A 19,955-nucleotide genomic window follows, 5' to 3' on the forward strand; every position below is an offset into this window, starting at 1 on the left:
TTTTCAGTTGAACAATGATAGAGCTGTGGGACATAAGGCAGGTGCTTTCACAGGCTCAGTCAACAGAAATAAGATGTTGGCTTGTTGGCTTTTTGCAGTTCACCTAACCATGACCGCAACCAAAGTGGTAAAACACACTTTCATATATTGGCATGACACTGCAGAAAAAAAGTACATCTGCACTGATGTCTTTTTTCTACTTTTTGCTTTATCATTGCCTTCCATTACACATTCTCAAATACCTGGGTCTGCTTGTCTGTGACCAGTGTGTGTTTGATTGAGGTTGTTGACACAATAGCAAAAAGATTTGGGATCATACAGTGTTAAATTAATTATTAATGGGCAGCCAGTGATCACATCTCCAAACGCTCTCAAACTGTGTAAAATCTCACTTCTTATCATGCATTTAAAGCCTGTAAATTATCTAAGCGTGCCTCAGGGGAGATAAGGAAATTAATAAAATCAGCAAAACTAGTCTTTGAAGCAAGCATATTGGTGGCCTTACACCACTCACTACAGACAAATTTTACACAGTAGCAGCTAGAACTAAGGGAATTCTTTATCACTGTAACACAGCAGCTATACAAAAGGAACATGAAAAAGACTAAATTTGGCACTGATACATTGCTGTTTCACGCTGATACACTCAGATAAGCATCTGGACAGTTAGGTGAAAAAAAAACCTCCTGGCTCCTTAAAACAGACACCTCAGGTTTAAGTCTGGCCCTTTTATTACACATTCCTCTTCATGTTCCAAAACCAGGCCGTGTTTTTTGGATCCACAGTAGCAGTAATTCTTTCATTCCATGCTTTCAGATCCTGTTTGCTCTGATCGCAGTTGGCAAACTAATCTGTTTGTACTGATAGTGTGTTATGATCTCATTGGCTCTACTCTGCAGTTTCATCCAATCAGTGAATTGACCAAACCCTACAGGTCACTGTGTCTGCATGACTGGTGATGTCAATATTGACAAATCAATCATGAACAGGTACGGTATATTCTGTCTATTCACATGCTCATTACAACCTCCCTTGCTCATGTCTCACTCATGTATATCCCTTCACTGCTGCATGTGTGGAATTATCTAAGTGCTGTTAAATGGTCTTTATGCACATATCTTGGATTAAAAAAACTGCTTGTTATGCAAAGACAAGAAGAAAGTGTTTGATGAACGATCTCTCTCTCTCTCACACACAAATTTCAATTTCACATGGGATGCTGTCTTTCACTGCAGATTATTTGTTTAGGCCATGTTGCTTAGCGCTGCTTAAAAAGTAGGACATGAAATGTGCATTTTGGTGGTGGTGACTCCCATGAGCACTCTGGCATTTCCTTAAAGCTTACCTAATACACCACAATGTCCCGCTCCAGGATGCACTGCGGTTCAATGGATTTAACACAAACATGCATACAGCTGTGTTTAAATTCAAGGGCCCTCACACTAAAACTCTGTGGAAATAGGACATTATGGACAGATGGATACTGCCACCTAGTGGTATGATGGGTTGCTCTTTAAAATACAAATTCTGTGTGTTCATACAACAGAAAAGCAATTCCGAATATAGTATGACACCAAACTAAATAAACTATAAACCCTCGAATTTAATACAGAACTGCAAAGGTCAAACTTGGGAAAGTAGGATTTATTCAATGCCATTATTAAAAATTTATAAAATGCTAAAGTTCTGTAAGAAAAGCATCATGGAAAGGAATTCACACAGTTGGAATCCATTAGAAATACATTCAATTTCTTAAAAAACTATAATGCATTTTAACACTCCACTCCTGCCTGGTCATGATTGTAAAGTATTTTTCATCTCTTTAGTGCATCTTTTTTTTTTCTTTCTGTTTTAAATAAACAAACTGTTTAGAAGATCTGGTAAATATATCACGTCTGATACACGGAGTCTGTCAATAAGAAATGGTAATTTAGTAAAATAAAGAAAACAATCATTAAAAGGTAAAGGAAAGAGTTAATGGGCAGAGGTGGCTGGGGCGAAAAAACTGCTAGAGACCTAATACATGTAATGCAGGGGTATAATGGGAGCCTTGTGCAAATAAAGCCAAACTGAAGACTAATTGTCATTACTAATGTTGAGTTTTCTTAGATGAAAGTGATCTATTGTTTGACTTTTTTCCTTCGCAAATCTGTTACTGAAATCTGATTTATCCATATTTGCAAAAATAGTGTGGTTCTTTGACAACTGTGGAATCTGAGGCTACTTCTTACAAACAATATACGGACCAATCCAACTGTCCATTCCTGAGGTGAAGTGCAGCTATTTTTGAACACTTGAAGATGATCTATCTTGTCTTCTACGTCAGTCACGAGTTTCATTACTAGAGGGTTGGTTTGGTTGCACTCTGCTCTCAGAACCCAGGAATGCAAAGCATGAGGATGTTTTTTCCAGGCACTACTTTTGCTTTTATAAAGAGGTTCCATCAGCAAACAAACAAAAAAAAACAAAACAAAATGCAAGCACAAGCATATAAATCATAAAACGTAGGTTATGGCTATGCAAAGGAAAAAAAAAAAAAAAAAAAAAAACTTTCTCCAAGCCAAGGGAAGGGTATATTTACATGAGGGAGGGGGGTTAGAGTTTGAATTTGTGGCAGAAATAGGATCAAAAAGCCAAGATTTCTACTATGTGCATAATGTAAAAATGACAAATCAAGAAATTACCAAAAAAAAAAAACCAAAAGTCACCTGTGTCGGTGCTGCAAAAAATATGGAAGACCTTAATGGTGGCAGCCTCGTTCTGTAATGGCATTCACATTGAGTTTGACTTCCATAAATCATGGAAAAGAATGGACCACAGACCAGAGGACAGGGGGCTCTGTAAACATGAAGACATTCTGCTTCCAAGACACTTGGTCTCGTGCAGGGTTTTAAAGTGGCATCAGACCCCTGGGTGGGAGCAGAGATGGGGCTTGGATTCATGTCCATGCAAGGCCCCGGGGACGCCAGGTTTCCATTTGTTATGACTGGTCACTTGGTGATGGTAGGACAGGAAGATTTGAAAGCATGTCAGTTGCTCTTGAGCAGGTCAATACATCCCTGCAATAGAGTCACATTGTTCTGTGGAGACAGGAGAAAACAGTGTTAATACTGTAACAGTATTAAAAATACTCACTAAATACTTCATATCATATTACTGTCAGTGGGTGCAAGCCCAGAGTAGCCAAGTGTTATTTCTGTATCCTCTTTTAATTCAACTTGCACAAACAAAATTTTAAAAGGGAGAAACACAAATATTGGCGCAATGCTTTACATTGTGGTGCAGGTTTTTAAAACACTTACTTGCACACTTGTATCACGGTTACAATTATGTTTTTGTGTCTTATCCAATGTGTTCGCTTGTGTGTAAACAACATATCTTACTTATGGAAACATGAAACCAATGTTAATCTGTAAGAATATGCTTGATTTACCATAGCATGTAAACACCATCACAGTTCTAACATGCAGTGTACACTCACCAAGCACTTTATTAGGAACACCTGTACACCTGCTTCATGCAATTATCCAAACAGTCACTCAAGTGGCAACAGTGCAATGTATACAAGCATGCAGAAGCTTCAGTTAATGTTCACATCAAACAGAATGGGGAACAAATGTGATCTCAGTGACTTTAACTGTGTCACATTTGTTGACACAGACATGCTGGGTTGAGCGTTTCTGGAACTGCTGATCTCCTGGGATTTTAATGCATAACAGTCTCTGGAGTTTAACTCAGAATGGAGCCAAAAACAAAAACAAAACATCCAGTGAGCAGCAGTTCTGCAGAAAGAAACGCCTTGTTGATAAGAGAGGTCAGAGCAGAATGGCTTCTGGTTGGAGCTGACAGAAAGGCTACAGTAACTGAGATCACCACTCTTTACAACTGTGGTGAGCAGAAAAGTATCTCTGGTATGCACATCACATCCAAACCTGACATGGATGAGCTACAGCAGCAGAAGACCACATCAGGTTCCACTCCTGTCAGCTAAGAAGAGAAATCTGAGGCTGAAGTGGGCAGAGGCTCACCAAAACTGGACAGCTGAAGACTGGGAAAAGGTAGCCTGGTCTGATAAATCTGGATTTCTGCTGAGGCTGCAGATGGTAGGGTCAGAATTTGGTTAAACAGCTTGAATCCATGGACACAACATGCCTCATGTCAGCAGTCCAGGTTGATGGTGGTGGTGTGATGGTAAAATTAACATAATACTAATCAACTGTGGACTGATATAAGAATTGTTGCTGACCATGTGCATCACTTTATGGCCACAATTTACCATCTTCTAATGGCTACTTCCAGCATGATAATGCACAAGGTCACAAAGTCGGTTTCACAAACACGACAGTGAGGTCAGTGAACTTCAGTGGCCTCAGTCTGAATCCAATAGAACATCTTTGGGGGTTGATAGAACAGGAGTTTGGCAGCATGAACGTGCAGCTGACAAAGATGCAGACATTATGTGATACAATCATTTCAACATGGAGCAGAATCTCAAAGGAAAGTTTCCAACATCTTGTGGAATCCATGCCGCAAAGAACTGAGGCTGTTTAGATAATCATGGAAGGCCCTACCCAGCATTAATATGGTGTTCTCATAAAATGCTCAGTGAGTGTATGCTCCCATAGGAATGTTATGAATGTCACCTGTGTAAACATCATCAGACTGTATCACAAAGCAAAAGATCCAAGAATGGTTGCCTATCTTATGCAGCAGTCAGCTGTATTGTGCGGCTCACCTTGGCATGTTTTATCTCGAGCTCAGCCATCTCTATGAGGTTCTTCCTAAAGGCCACTACACGCCTGCCCTTGAAACTGGTAAGCTCTAGGAGGAAAACACTGTGCAGTTTAAAAAGGGCTTGGACGGGTTATACTCTTTTACACACAAGGAAAGTGCAGAGTGAGTCTGCACCTATTACGCATGGATGTACAAACCTTTCTTCCCAGACTCTGAAAGCTTGTCAAATTTCTGCAGGCAGTGCTGCTGGTGCTCCTCTGCCTGGGGAATGTCCTTGCTTTTCAGTCGAGCCTTATCCAAAGCTTTGTTAGAGTTCTCATAGTCAGCTAATGCCCGGGCTCGCCTGTATAAAAGGTCCTAACAGACAAGTTCCAGACAGTTAAACAAGAGAAAGAAAAGAATGAATAGAGAGCTTAAAAGGAAACTGCACTTGAAGCAACTTAAAAAATAACTTGCCTTCATTTGTAAAATATCTACCAATCAGTTCAACATTGAATTTCACACTTGCAAAAGATTTTAACAGGAAATGTGCTGGACAGAAAATAACAGCCATGTAGAAATCATGCACTTCTGTTAGGGCAGAGGATTAACATTTCTAACCTTGGCTGCCTGGATGTCTCTCATGTAGTATCTTAGCAGCTCTGTCAGTTTCAGCTCCTGGTCAGATGCTACTCTTCCCTCCACTTTCTGCAGAGAACCAAACAAAGATATTCAGTAGCTTCCACAGTGTACTAATAAATCAGGGCAAATATAAAAAAAAAAAAACTGACCCAGTTTGTTGAGACATGTGGATTCACTTACTCTGAGTTTCTCAAACAGGTCTGACAACTTCTCCAGGTGTCTGAGAAAAAAATGTAAACACTTATAAGGGAAAAGATGTGAATACAAACATACAATTATAATCACAACCCTGCCTCTTGAAAATGACCCATAGATGCATTGATTTGTTGCAGTCCACAACACAGGGCCAAATGAGAACCATTGCTTAGAATCTTCAACACCAAGTACAGTATGTATTTAAAAACAACAACAAAAAACCACATATATTATTAATTATATATTACACTCACTTCTTATTTGCTGTACTATCATCAGCAGAGATGCTGTTCAAAGTAGCAGAGATGTGAATGTAATCATCCGCAATATCTGTAATAACAGAAATGATCAATCAAAACTGATGAAATTCCAAATATTACTGAATTCATTCCAACAGCACAGGTTCCCTTCAAGTTGAGCTTTGTACCACTCAAAATCCTACTCTATATGGTAATGTGAAAAACCCTTTGATACTTTTGTGCGAGCGGGTCATCTTCTCTGCTTTGGTAGTGGAATCTTTTATCTTGCTGTAGTAGTCAAGCAGGAATGTCTTCTCCTGCTCAAAAAAGTCGTCAACTTCCTGTGAAGGAAACAAACACACAGAAAAAAAGGTAACTGAGAAAAGTCTACGACACTGCATGTGTAATGCTGTTGTGCAAATACTGCAAGCAGATCATGCAGACGCCCCACCTTTACTCCTGAGATAAGGACCTCATCAGCTGACTTCACCATGTTTTTAAAGAATCCTCCAAACATTTCCTTGGCATTCTTTCTTCTCACACTCAGCTAAAATGGCAGAATTGAAAAGGATATATGTTAAATCTATGAGCGGAAGATGACTGAAGTCATGTTTGTGCATGCACAAATACTTTTTGTGTCATTATGTGTCACAGTAGGGTCCACAAATACATGCAGCCTGTGCTCTTTTATCAGACTGCTACTTAAATATATGAAGTGTTTAACTCTTAGCCGAATTCTGTAAACAATCACCGCTGCCACTGGATGAAAAAGGCTACATAGATAAGTGTAATTGCTGATCACAGCAGGATGTTAGCCTGCTGTGTCACAAGTGTCCAGTAAACCCTACTTCCTCTCTTTCCAACGGACAACTCGGGAAAGGAAGTCAGCATTATGAGGAACTCACATCCTGGTCATACTCTAAGAAAATCTGGAAGTTTCTGTCTTTGCTTAAAATGGGGTGAGAGGACAATCTCTGCAGGAAAACTTCGTGCACTTGGACAGTCTTCTTGAACACAGCCAGGTATTCACTGAAAAGAAAATAAAACACCATAGTTGAGCTTTTGTAAAAGCATCTAGCACGACACTGACTACAGGATTCAATACAACATATTTGTCTTTTGTTCAAACAGCACACTCACGCCTCCAGCTCCTGCTTCATTTTAGCATACTCCTCTTTGGTCATGGTGGCTTCACCTTCCCCCAGTTTGTGCATCTTCTCTCTTGGGCTATCAAAGTCAGGCTTTGGGGGAGCTGGAGGAATCTATGAGTGATAAAGCAGGATATGAATCACTTTAAATATCCATGACAAGGCAAATGGTCTTAATGTGTAACATACTCTTAAAACATTTTTCAAAAGTTTAGCTGGTGATTGTTTTAGAATGTACACAAAACAAAAAAGCCCATCTACCCCTGTTTTAACTTCTCCATTCTTCAATGGGTACAGATACCAAAAAAATATAGTGATATTACAGCCTCTGTCTGTGTATGCAAGTCATGTCTGCAAGCAGAGCAACTCACTATCAGGCCAGCGTAGTCCTCTGTCTCAACCAAAGTGTCATGCAGCCAAATGAAGTCTTCATGCTGCCTGGGTACGGAGAAATCTGGCTTCTGGAAAGAGCTAAGTGTGGTCTGGGAACAGAGTTCATTATTTTGTAACGAAAACTGTCAACATATCAGCAAATATCCTTATGGAATATTTTCAAGGTTAAGAGTAAGTTTGGTGTTAGGGTACAAACATTTTTTTTTTTTACCTTTGTATGGACAGTAAACTTGACTTTGTCTCTTTCACAGAGTGCATCAGGAATGTCAATGAGAAGCGAGGCATCGTTGTTTAGATCCACAGACACAGAGCGCATCTAAGGAGAAAGAATACACCAGGGTTTTATAAACAAATATTGCTGACTGATCTAATATGTAAATATATAAAAATATATAATTTATCAGTTACAAATGCAATTTATCTTTGTGGTCAATTGGTTTTTAATGTTGTTTTCATCAAATAACAGGTCTCTCATTTAGTCATCATTCTGAATTACATCATAAATGCCATTTCATTCACTTTAGTCTGATTCACTTTATTTTGGCAGTTTAACTACAGTCCTGGCTCTCCGATGTTTCTCTGGGATCCTATGTAAGAGGTGGGACTGCATGTAGCAGAAACACTAGTCACAGCATTGCAATTTGAATACTGGTTCAGTAATACCAAGAATTGTAATAATAGGTCAGTATTGCTATTTCATTGATGTAACAGTAACGGCAAAATCTTAGCCAGTAAGGTGCCAATACAAATCCTCAGTGACTGAAGTCTTTACTAGCTTGACAACATACAAACAGCTCAGAGGAATATTCTGTGTTAGCATTTACAATGCTGACAGCCCAAAGCCATCATCCACTTCCTGATTCAACGCCCATCACACAGCTGGAGTTCAGTTAGAAAATACAACAGGAAAACATCCTGGACAGGGAACTGTCAAAGTCCACAGAATTCAGATCATCAATACTGAAGAAAAAAAATCCTAACATGCACAGGAGCCCTCACCCAAAACTGTAGCACTCATTCTTCCATGAGTTTGGAGCCTTGGGTTTTGGGTATAAGGTGAAGAGGCAGTTCAGTTTTGGATCTAACAGTAAGTACAGACTCCAGTCGACACAGTTGTTTGGTTTAAGAGCTAGTTGCACACCCTTGTTGATCTCTGATATTATGACATAAAGAACAGATATAGTCTTTAATTTAATTTCCTGCCTTGCTTGTGAAAGAAAACACCTTACATCTAGGTGCCAGTTTAATGGGTACACCCATCACTAAGGTTATAATGTGCAGTTTTTATTGTAACCGTTTTAGAGAGGTGTTGATACAACTTTGTGGTCATTTTGGAGACGGCAGTTTGTAGTCTTATCTCACTGATATACATAAGATGGATATAATAAATTCATATTAGTATAGCAATACAAATCTAAATCATCTAGATACTTTCTCCAAAATGACCGTAAGTTTGAATCAAAACCTCTAAAAAACAGAGGATGCTCATTTAATTTAACGTACAGTTAACGTATCTTGACACTTTGTCAGACTGCTAATAATTTTAGCTCAGTCCAGTGAGTTGTCACTGGTCGGTGTACTGCACAGCTCCGCAATACATAAGTTTCATGTACTCATATTGTAGTCGAGGAGACCCCTTAATGTCAAACAGGTTATGTTTCGTTTCTGTCACTTTAGCGTTAAACGCTGCAATAATCAGATGGCGTTTACCGTTGCCTGTTTAAACACGTTCAGTAAGTTAGGTAACATTAGCCAACCACGCTTTCCTCTGCAGACATTCCGACTAACAATATTCATTTAAAGTTAACGCTAAAAACATCTCGGTAGCTTTACCGATAAAACGTTAGCTAGCTTTAGCCGGAGGCTAGCGTTATGTAGGCAGAAAAGTTAGCGGTAATAACTTGCCAGAAAGCAACCAACATTGTTAGCTATCTTTATGTTATCAGGGATGATTCTTGATGCGGTTTGCGTGCTAAGAGCCATTTAACTTACCTTTTCCTTGCTGTTTTCGTCTAAGGTGGATGTCATGGTGGAATTTGAATCGACTGAATAGCAAGAACAGGCCAAAAACCCAAATAACAAAACTATATGCAGGAAGCTCTCCCTCCGCTTACTGGTTAGCTGCCTGACGAGCTGTCAAATCGTTTTTTTCGCTTCCATCCTGGTGAGGAAAGATCAAATCCCGCCTTACGACGAATTTGACTGGATAATGTCAAACTTACTAAAGCTACGATTGGTTTTTAACGAAATCGGTCATATCAAATTTCTGTACCCGTGGTTTGACGTAGCATTGACTTTATGATAAATTGCTTTAAACAGTGAGGTTAACGTTTTTGCCGTTAACGAAAGATAAGGCCTCCGGAGCAAAAAATAGTGAATGAGAGCAGCGAAAGTGAGTACCGTCTCCGACTCAATGACTACACGGATGTTTTTCAATGATACAATGAACCTATGGGTAATGTAGTTTCTACTGTTTCAACTGCAGTCGGGAATTCTTACCTGGAACTACAATTCCCAGCTACGGAAGCTTGTGCAACAGAAGAGGCGCGTCGTTTAGAAACAGTTGTGTTGATTTGGCGGAGTAACTCGGGGACAAGTTGGGGCAAGTACCGACGTCAAAATGTACTGTAAAAAATAACGAAACCAATGCGGTTGTGTGTAGTTAGGCAGCTACTATAAGAGACTGTTTTTCAAGTTTGTTGTGTGAAAGTCGTCAAAATGTTCATTCTTAAACGTGTGGTATCAGTTGGAGCCATCATGGTCCATCAGTGCGCCTCCCTCTCCGTGAGAAACTTATCTGCTTGCAATTGCCTAAGATCCCCCAAAAGGCGCAGCCCATACAGCTTGGTGGACAGTGAGCGCTACAGTTCTCTTGTAAAGTCTGTCATGTCCTCCAGGGTCAGTTCCCAAACCCCAGAGACCCTCCAAGAAGAAGACGAGCACATTTATGGACGTGTTGTCAAAGCTCAGACGCCCTCCACAAGACCAGAAATGAAGGAACCTAAAAACCTTCATCCCTTCTTACATTGCGAAAACACTGTAGAAACAGAGGAGCCAGAACCAGGACTTCCAACCCGGATTTTGTTTAAAAGGGACCAAGGCAGATCCTCTGTGCCGAGTGTGACCCGCATTCTTCAGCAGACGCTTTCCCCAGAGCAGATCTTCTACCTGGAGAGATGGAAGAGGAGGATGATCGCAGAGCTTGGAGAGGATGGCTTCAAAGAATACAGTCAGAGTAAGCGTTGTAACATTCTACGAACACGTTTCTCTGTGTTAACTTCAAATTGTTACTTGTGTATTTGTGATATTCATGTGAAATCTTCGATGTGAGATTCGCAAGTGACCCACAGTTGTTTTCAATCAGATATATTTAGGCAAGGGAAGAGCTTCCATTCAGTGTTGGAGGATATTCTGACGTCAGGTGAGAAGAACAAACAGCCCGCAGAGACGCAAGAGCATCCACCTGAGGTACAGGGATACATGGAGAGCGTCTCTCACATACTGGAGGATGTCAGTGCAGTGAGAGCTATTGAAAGCACTGTACAACATGACACCCTGAACTACATGGGAATTGTGGATTGTGTCGCTCGCTACAGGTAAATTTGCAGACACAGGTAGACTGTGCTTTTTCCATACCAGACATGACTTTTAACACTACCTTCGCTACACTCACCCCCTTTTTTGTCCACAGAGGTGTACTATGTGTTATTGACTGGAAGACTTCAGAAAAGCCCAAACCATTCCTGAGCAACACATATGACAACCCTATACAAGTGGCAGCCTACGCTGGGGCTTTGAACAGCGATGGAAACTACAAATACCAGGTGTCCTGTTGAGATAAATGATGTGATGACCTTCTAATTCTCTGATTTTCACTCATATTGTGTAACTGTCTCACAGTCTGATGTCAGGTCCCTCACTTAATAGATAGAAATAGATTGATAGATTAAAATGATTCATAGAAATCATTGATCTTTGTGGTTACCATATGTCTGCCACAGTGTGTCACACATAGGCAATTTTTTTTAAATTTAAATTTAATTACTTTATCGATCCCTCCTGGGGAAATTACTCAACTTCATATGCCACTTATCTCTTTTCACTGCAGGTTGAAAATGGACTCATTGTAGTGGCCTACAAGGATGGCTCACCCGCTCATGCTCATCAGCTGAGCTCAGAGCTGATGCAAGAGTACTGGAAAACTTGGTTGCTACGCCTTGAGGCGTTCACAGAACAGAGGTGAAGCACTCAGAACAGTTTTTTCTTATTCCTTTCAAAATAATTTCAATTCCATTTCCACTTCATGGATTTTATTCAGAAATAAATGTATTCATGCAGTTAAATTATGTAGTTATCCACGGGGTCTCACAAATAATATTTGCTTTCATAAACTAGTGAAACTGAAATGGTTAGTTGATTCATCTTTTGTTGAATTAGGAGGAATTTCAAATCAATTTAACAACTAATTAATTAGGTAGTAGTTTGGAGTTACTCTAGTCATTTGTTATGGTTTCTCATTGTTTTTGACCTTTTATAAGTCAGATTATTAAAGTTATGAAAAACTGTTTGGTAATGAGCACTGGTGTTTCCTACCACAGGTTTTAATTTAATTTTCATCAGAGTGGCCAGGATACTAAATAATCTGTTGGCAAAAGTTAAAAGTGAAACATAGGGTGATAAACAAGCACATTATTTACATTAAGATTTCTTCTTTTCTTTTCAGATCAAGTCATGCATCAAGTGCTTTTCCAGAAAAGAGGTGAAATGTTTGAAGAGAGATCTGCAAGGTTCATGTCCATGAGACAGGTTGTGTCAGTTTAAGGCACCTGAACCTGAAGTGAAAATATAACATTCACCTGTACAGTGGGAAGGCAGAAACATTAGCATTCTTTGCTAATTTCTAATTAGCATTTTCAGTTTATCTCACGGCAAATGTAAATTCATTAGCTGACATCTTGAACCTAATTTGTTAATATAGGGGCCTCATCAGTTAATTAGAACATATTACACAGATAAGTTCCCCTTCATTGAAATAATCTACATATCATTGAAAGTAAACCAGGTTTCCCTGTATGAGGGATCTTCAGTAAAACCCAAGTTTTTAAAGAGTCTGTGGGAGACCACATTCTCCTCCTCTACAAAACAGTAGACTGGGTATTCCTGAGCATGGAGTCTCTTGGCCAGGGTGCTGACCAGGACTTTGGCATAGCCTTTCCCTCTGTGCTCTGGCAGAGTGTACAACATCCCCATGGCACACGATGCATAGGTCAGGATCCAGGACACAGGCTTTCGCTCTGCATCCAGCACGCAGCAGGAGGGGAAGTGTACAGTCATATTGCGGATCATCCTCAGAGCCATCTCATCCTTTCCAAACTTCCATGTCTGATTTACCAAGCCAATATGTGATTCATCCAGAGAGCTCAGGGAGATCCCTGAGCTGATGCAGAACAGAAAGGAGAAAGAACAGAATCCCGTTATATTAACAAACCCGACATAACGTTGTTGTCTCACACTAGAATTAATATATCACTGCATGGATAGGCTCTACCTGTCTATAGATGGAAGCTTGGATACGTCCTCTAGTATCATCATGTGACACACTGCCAGTTTGTTGCTGGGGACATTTTTTTCTGATGCCACTGCTTTGAATACCTCCATGTGTTGAAGATTGATTCCTTGGACAGGAGAAAGGAAGTTGTTTTTTCTGAAAAGCTGTTTGCAAATGTGTGAAACTTAATTTCCTATTTCTGTTTGAGTACTGAGAAACTGTATTATTTAAATGGGATTAAAGATTCTGTCAGAAATTATTTCCACCTTGCTTTGAAACCTTCAATGTGCAAAAGTGGATATGTTTAGAAGACAAAAAGATCAAAAAGCTGCTGTGATTAGCAAACATGTAATAAATGTTTTTACATAATCATCCAATAATAGAGACTTCTGTTCCTTTATGATATAAACCCCCTCTCATCAATTCCTTTCTCCCTAGTTTCTCCTTCCTTATTTACCTATTTCTTTCCCTAGTGCTCTGCTGTTACAGGACAACCTTACAGTCTTTTAACCACAAAAATGCTACTAAAGTACTGATCTTTGCCCTTGTAACTTTCTGCAGTGTAGGATTATGTCATAAAAGGGTGTCATATATTTCTCGGATCACTAAATAATATGACATGAAACAATGGGAGGACTTTGAACGGATTTAAAGAAAAGATAAAGTTCAAAACACATTTACGTTTATACCTTGATACCTTGACTTAACAGGCAGCAGTTCAAAAATCATGTCAAACAGAACATCAGATGTCCAGGTTTTGTAACTTAATTTCCAGTGTTACATCTAGTTATTGACAGATGTAGGAATTAACATTTAATGGCAAATTCCTTCATTTAAAAAAAATAAAGCTGAATAATAGGACTGCATAAATCAGTGTATTAATGCCATGACGGTATTGTAATGACCATACAGTGTGTTAAGAACAGGATAAGAGTTAAATGAACTGACTCCCACGTTATTATTCAAGAGACAATGAGAAGATCAAAAGTGCTTATTGCAATTACCAAGACAAAGGGGCCTGGTCCAATCAATAACGGAGGACTTTCTTATGGTTTCCTCCAGAAGAGCTTCGTTGTTTGCAAAAATCAGAACGTCTTTGAAGAGATCACCTTTCTGAAAGAAAAATGAGATGTGAAGACAATGTATGCAGAGACAAAGAAACGATATATATAAATATATCTATATAAACACATAGATCAATAGTTACCTCTTCGTATTCTGGTTTGCAGACAATGACACTGAACTCTGGCCATCTGTCCACTAAAACCGTCACAGGGTCTGACCTGACTCTGTTTCTGAGGACCAAATTACCGTAAACCTTCAAAATGAAACACAGGTGTGTAAACCAGCTAATGGATCAGTTCGTAATGAGGTAGCGTACATTCAAAAGCGACGCCTGATGAATTTATTATATGGTAAATAACTTTACACACCTGTTGAGACCGAGGTAAATATCTTTTCAGCCGAGCCTCGGCTATTTTCAGCTGCTCTCCGGACAGTTCCATGCTATTTCTTGATGATATCTTTCCAATCAGGAATAACACGGATCCTGCACTAAACACCAGCGTACAGTTTGGAAGATCGTGGAAGTATGCAGCGCTTCTCCGAACTAGATGGACAATTGCCTGTAGGCGGCTTTTGATTCGCACTTTCGACACGTGAGTTCAGGACGAAGTTGAAGCAGAAAACAAAAAATTCGTTTGCCTACCTCTTGTTAAACAGGTAAAATCTTGTAAAACCAATTAAAGATTTGTAATTTTTTTTACATCTTCATGAGCTTTAAGTTCACTGATTTTTGCCTACGTTTATATAATCACTGATGTCTTTTCTTCATTGCACCATATCTATAAACAGGAAAAAGATATAATTCGACGCCCTGCACATGTAGCGTGAGCACATTCCTGAACACAAGTCACAACACAAGTGTCTACTTCCATCACAGTGGGTTTTGTGCCTTGGCCATTTTAAGGCAAAGTTTACAGCCTGTTGCACTGTTTCTCCAGCACCACTGTGTAGCGTGAGGCAGATGAAAACGTGGATGGATTGATGGACAGATAGATAAGAATAAATTGCTGTGTTGAAGCAGCCAGTGAAAAGCATAAATTAAATAAATATTAAAAACATAAAAACGACAGTAACGCACGAACATGGACTAAACTGACTTTTGAAACTGGCTTTTGTAGTAATATGCAAAGATGAACACACCCTCTCTTTAAAACAGGAATAAAAGACTATTATTTATTTATGTCAGCTAATGCCTCTTAAACGCATACCAATATTCTTACAATCAATTTTTGGATGCAATGCTTTGGAGAAGCTGTAAAGTTTGGACTAAAAAATATGACAATGCACAGTATGACCAAGAAGATTACAATTACTTTAAAATGTCATATATAGCAATGACAGTAAGTGTTATTCATTCATTTTAATGTTGGTTACATTTCATTCATATTTTTATCCATTAAGATACAAGTTATGTTTATATGTCAGCTATACTTTCAAAACAAGAATTGCAAAAAAATTACACCAGTTACAAAATCAAAAGTTGAATTCGAACCACGCTGCCCTGTATGAGGGCTCCTCAATGAAGCCCAGACTTTTAAAGAGTCTGTAGGAGACCAAGTTGTCCTCCTCTATGAAACAGTAGACTGGGTAGCCCTCATCATGGAGTCTCTTGGCCATGGTGCTGACCAGCACTTTGGCATAGCCTTTCCCTCGGTGCTCTGGCAGAGTGTACAGTATACCCATGGCACAGTAATCGTATACCAGAATCCAGGACACCGGTTGACCCTGGCCATTAGTGATGCAGCATGACGGGAAGTTGCTGATAAGGTTCTTAATGTTATTGTAACCCTGCTCATTCCCTCCAAACTTCCAGGTCTTATTCACCAGGTCAACATGGGAAAGGTTAAGTGTCGAAATCCTTGATTCAAGCTCACTGTAGAGAAAAAATATTCTGATAACCTTGCATTTGAGAGGAGAAAAAATATTGTTTTACTTTACCCTGATGCAGATTTAACTGAAATGTATCCTTTAAAGTACATTTGATGATCTGAACATACCTGTCAACTGTCGGTGTGAGAAGATGGCTGCTGTCCGGCAAATACAGAAGATGCACCAAAGTATAGCATTTGTTGTTAACTTTTCTGTCAGAAGACACTTGTTTGAGCATGGGGGCATGAGAAAAGTCAAATCCTGTAGGACAAACATTATTCATGTTAATGTTATTTGTTTGTTATTGTCATTTGTCTTTGCAAAGGATTGTACCAGTAGTGGAGAAAATATGCACACCCGTAGCTCAGTAAAAGAGAAAAACCAAATTGCAACAATACTCCATTACCAGTTAAAAACCTGTGGTGAAAATGTTACAATGTGCAAAATATACTTAAAGTAGCAAAAGTAAAAGTACTCAGTGCAGAGAAATGCCCCCTGTGTACATTAAACTTTTATTAATTGTATTCGTCCACTTGGTGTGGGTAAAATGCAGAGTAATTTCCCCAGCTTGAGGGATTAATAAAGTATAAACTAAAACTTACTTATATACATTATTATTACTAATGCATTAATAATGAATCATGTTTTATAAGCTCATCATACTATGTGTTTCAAATGCTCATTTCAAGTTTAACAAGTAGTAACAACAGCTGTTAAATAGCTGTAGTTAAGTGTACGGTGTTTAACTCTGAGCTGTATCAGAGTGGAAGTGTAACAGCTTGAAATAGAAATAAAAAAGTAAATCGCAATAACTTAAAACTATAATCAAGTACAGTTCTTGAGTACAATTAACCTGTGTTGTCCTGACGTCCTATCATGACTGATAATTAAGAGACCTGTTCTCTACAGTGCTCCAAACCTACCTCCAAGTAGGAAATAAGTACTCCAGTCAAGTGCATTCTCCTCAGTCAGCACTTTCCTTAAAATCTGCTCATCCATGCTGTAGTATGTCACCTTTCTCCTCAGCTCCAGGGCATGCTTGTTCTGTCAGGCAAACACAAAACATAACAATAGTGTGGCATACAAAAACTTTGACATTCTGGTAAAGCATCGATGTACTCAGTTCTCCAGTGGGAAGTGAACTCACCATGGGATCAGGTCGGCAAATGATGACCTTAAAGTCAGGCCACGTATCAACGAGTACCTCCAGTGTACTTGGTTTATTCCTGTTAATACCATATAGGAATCCGTAGACCTAAAAAAAAAAGAAAAAAAAAGGGGGGGTTGGAGCTACACTGGTTTACAAGTGCACTTCGATTAAGCGCTGACATAAGGAAGAATCTGTTTTAAAGAGCGTGCAGCCGCTTACCTTAAAACTCTTCGGTAAGTGTTTAAGCAGAACTCCTTCAGCAATCTGCAGTTCCTCCTTGTTTAGGACCTTCATGTTTAAGTAGCGGAGCTTCGTTACTGACAAACCTTATCCTGACTGTCGGCGTCAACTTATCTGTTCCACTAAAACTGCTTGAGCCTTTATAAATCATGTATAGTCGGTCATCGCCCACACACTATTTGGGCTTGCCTGCTCAAACTAATGGCTGTAAAATCACTGGCTCAAACACAGAATAGTTGGCTGTCTGAAATTAAAAAAATAAAAGCTTTATTTTAAAAGGAAATGGTTCCCTTTTGACTTTCAAAATAAAATCCGTATTGACGAACACGTTCAGGAATGCCATTAAGGAAATGAAAGAAAACTTAATTTTCCACTCTTCCTGCTCCTTTTCAGTCACACAATGTGTATTATTTTGTCAAGATGCTAGTTCATATTATGTGTTAAAACGTGTGGTTATTATTATTATGTTTATAAAAATTTGGCCCTCAAGGGGACAAATAAAGTTCTTGATTATTATTTATTCATGAAAATGTACTTCCTCCTCCAAAACTAGAACCTTCGCAGAATTTATACCTTTTTAGTCAATATCAGACGATAGAGACCAAAAAAAAAACATCTGAACACCAAAAGATGCTTAACACCTGTATGTATTTACCAGTGGTAGGTCTGAAAAACAAATTCACACATGGATACATTCATTGAAGTTGATGTGCTATTTTAATTTCATTGTAAAACAGCATTTGGTTTTTAATATACTATTTAACATTTGGGTGCAGAAGTATTTGTTAATCGCTTGATTTAATGATTATGTATTACAAAGCTGATCCTACAGATTAATGTAGCTCTGCACGGCAATGCTGCATATGTTATCCTGAAGTCTGTAAATGTTAATACTTTTGTGGACTGTCCATCATTTTACAGGATGGCAGACATTGCATATTGTTAGTATATGAACGTTATATTGCAAATGATTCCAACACTGAAGATTTCCCATGTAGTTCTCTGTCTAGCATTTCTGATCCACCATCCTGATGTCATTCAGCCATGGGCGACTCCACATAGTAAATGTGCACTCGTACGGCTGAGGAGAAGAGTTTAGAAAACACGTCAGATGTAATCAAACAATTTAATTATTGAATTAAATATTTTCCTCCCCATCATTATTATCAGACTAAAGTTGAAATACTTGTTAAACGTAGTCATCTGGTCAAAAATGACTGTGGTGTAGCATCTTTGCATTTCATTATGGTCATCAAAGAACAGCATAGGATTTATTATACAGCCAGTGTAATCATGTGAGGAGATTGATTGAGATGTCGTATTTGTAACGATGCAGGCTGCAAGCCAATTGCCTTTGATTCACTCCGCTGTTTAGTTCCACCTTCTCTCTATAGTAATAGCAACAAGCGAAGCTCGATGACTCAAAGAGTCTATACAGTAAGTATATACATGTATAAGTATACAATTATTTCACAGTCTGATGAAACACTTCTACTGCTGAAGCATTTAAGAGCAGGTCTGCTGTATGACATTTAAACATTTGTGTCTTATGACTCCCACAGTAAAAAAAAAAAAAAACATGAACTGGATTCTTTCCCACCCAGAAGCTGTAGTCGTAGCCCCTTAATAAAGTCATTACCCGAGCCAGTTCTGGGTCTTGGTGGATTGCACACACTTCATCCACACTGTCCTTTCTGCAGGGGGTCTTTGCCATTTTCACAGTTATGATGTACTTCATGCCAGAAACCACCTGGAAGCAGAAGTGGATGAAAAACACTGAAAATGCTGATCTTCTTAAACTTTAATAATAAAGCACTGTAGGAATCCTACAGCAGATTTCAGGTCATCCCAGCAATAATGTTTCACTTCAAATGAACACATACCTTAAATACTGAGACTTACCATTCATTCAGCTTGTATCAGCACTGTATAAAATGACTACATATTACCTGATCTGCAGCAAAGAACTGCTTCTTTTCAGGATCCCTTTATTACCCTTTATTAGTGTGTAAAGCAAAGGTTTTCAGAGCAAGATAGGATTTGATAGGATTACGGTGTTCGTATTGGAAGGGGATGCATTTATTCACAGTAATGCACGGATCTCAACGGCTAACTTGGGGGTTTGGCAGTGAAATAACACTGGCCCGAATACAAACACATTTCTCCTTCTTCTTTTTTTACTTCTTCTTTTTCCTCTTCCTCTTGTCACTGTTCCCGTCAGGGGTCGTCCCAACGGACCACAGACGCATTTCTGATTTGGCAAACGAATCTCTTTCTTTGTTTTTCCTAATGGCCTTCCTGACGGAGTCCTCCCATTTTAACGGGTACAGACGTAAGGGGCCTACTGTAACTGGCTTATCACACGGCAGCCTAAATATACACTGGATTAACTTTATTTCACTAAGTGAATTTCCGTTTCAGTACAATACGGTCTGAGAGACATTCACAAGCCCAAGTTAAACTTTACTAACCTGTCTCTGAACCCTAACGACTTCCGCCACTTGGCTGAGGTACAGGTCGTTGGTGCCCCTGTTGTGCTGGACGACGGCGAAATTCAGGGCCTCCCGAGCTCCAGCATCATTGATATCGATATCTTTGGCCCCCCCCACGAAACTACCAAACCCGACGGCGAAAACAGCCGCAAGAACAGAGAAGACAAGCTTCCACATTGTGATCGCGAAGGCCCTCAGCAGAAGCTCAACAACAAAACAAATCTGCGTCGTTGCCTCCCTATTATGTAAAGAGCAGCATCC

At 39.2% G+C, this 19,955-nt stretch overlaps 5 protein-coding genes across 8 annotated transcripts; 1 reads left to right on the forward strand and 4 right to left on the reverse strand.

Annotated features, from left to right (window-relative positions):
* Positions 1-1,626: 1,626 nt before the first annotated feature.
* On the reverse strand, positions 1,627-9,503 carry snx5 (sorting nexin 5). Its single transcript, XM_041050482.1, has 13 exons — positions 9,323-9,503; positions 7,542-7,646; positions 7,309-7,419; positions 6,930-7,051; positions 6,695-6,818; positions 6,241-6,336; positions 6,025-6,130; positions 5,805-5,880; positions 5,536-5,575; positions 5,335-5,421; positions 4,932-5,091; positions 4,736-4,821; positions 1,627-3,080 (listed from the first exon to the last, which is right to left on the reverse strand). Exons 1-13 carry the CDS (start codon positions 9,356-9,358, stop codon positions 3,030-3,032), a joined length of 1,200 nt encoding a protein of 399 aa, XP_040906416.1. The 5' UTR covers positions 9,359-9,503; the 3' UTR covers positions 1,627-3,029.
* Positions 9,504-9,707: 204 nt separating this feature from the next.
* Positions 9,708-13,258, forward strand: mgme1 (mitochondrial genome maintenance exonuclease 1). 2 transcript variants are annotated; one of them, XM_041050483.1, is made up of 5 exons: positions 9,708-10,565; positions 10,695-10,926; positions 11,022-11,154; positions 11,439-11,569; positions 12,054-13,258. In XM_041050483.1, exons 1-5 carry the CDS (start codon positions 10,049-10,051, stop codon positions 12,091-12,093), a joined length of 1,053 nt encoding a protein of 350 aa, XP_040906417.1. In that variant the 5' UTR covers positions 9,708-10,048; the 3' UTR covers positions 12,094-13,258. The 2 variants fall into 2 exon arrangements, with proteins under 2 accessions (XP_040906417.1, XP_040906418.1); XM_041050484.1 differs by lacking the exon at positions 12,054-13,258 and having other exon boundaries at positions 11,439-11,573.
* On the reverse strand, positions 12,022-14,467 carry si:dkey-76k16.6 (uncharacterized protein LOC566817 homolog). 3 transcript variants are annotated; one of them, XM_041050487.1, is made up of 5 exons: positions 14,312-14,467; positions 14,086-14,173; positions 13,883-13,987; positions 12,879-13,005; positions 12,022-12,767 (listed from the first exon to the last, which is right to left on the reverse strand). In XM_041050487.1, exons 1-5 carry the CDS (start codon positions 14,381-14,383, stop codon positions 12,368-12,370), a joined length of 792 nt encoding a protein of 263 aa, XP_040906421.1. In that variant the 5' UTR covers positions 14,384-14,467; the 3' UTR covers positions 12,022-12,367. The 3 variants fall into 3 exon arrangements, with proteins under 3 accessions (XP_040906421.1, XP_040906420.1, XP_040906422.1); XM_041050486.1 differs by having other exon boundaries at positions 13,883-13,991; positions 14,086-14,196; XM_041050488.1 differs by having other exon boundaries at positions 14,086-14,196; positions 14,312-14,453.
* A 624-nt stretch (positions 14,468-15,091) lies between these two features.
* si:dkey-76k16.5 (uncharacterized protein LOC566887 homolog) lies at positions 15,092-17,668 on the reverse strand. Its single transcript, XM_041050485.1, has 5 exons — positions 17,182-17,668; positions 16,960-17,067; positions 16,736-16,856; positions 15,941-16,073; positions 15,092-15,816 (listed from the first exon to the last, which is right to left on the reverse strand). The coding sequence occupies exons 1-5, from the start codon at positions 17,254-17,256 to the stop codon at positions 15,417-15,419; spliced, it is 837 nt and encodes a 278-aa protein (XP_040906419.1). The 5' UTR covers positions 17,257-17,668; the 3' UTR covers positions 15,092-15,416.
* A 163-nt stretch (positions 17,669-17,831) lies between these two features.
* Positions 17,832-19,951, reverse strand: cst3 (cystatin C (amyloid angiopathy and cerebral hemorrhage)). The gene is made up of 3 exons (XM_041050489.1): positions 19,674-19,951; positions 18,842-18,952; positions 17,832-18,283 (listed from the first exon to the last, which is right to left on the reverse strand). Exons 1-3 carry the CDS (start codon positions 19,869-19,871, stop codon positions 18,209-18,211), a joined length of 384 nt encoding a protein of 127 aa, XP_040906423.1. The 5' UTR covers positions 19,872-19,951; the 3' UTR covers positions 17,832-18,208.
* Positions 19,952-19,955: the final 4 nt, after the last annotated feature.

The sequence above is a fragment of the Toxotes jaculatrix genome, chromosome 11 (assembly GCF_017976425.1).
Source record: "Toxotes jaculatrix isolate fToxJac2 chromosome 11, fToxJac2.pri, whole genome shotgun sequence".
Lineage (NCBI taxonomy): Eukaryota > Metazoa > Chordata > Actinopteri > Toxotidae > Toxotes > Toxotes jaculatrix.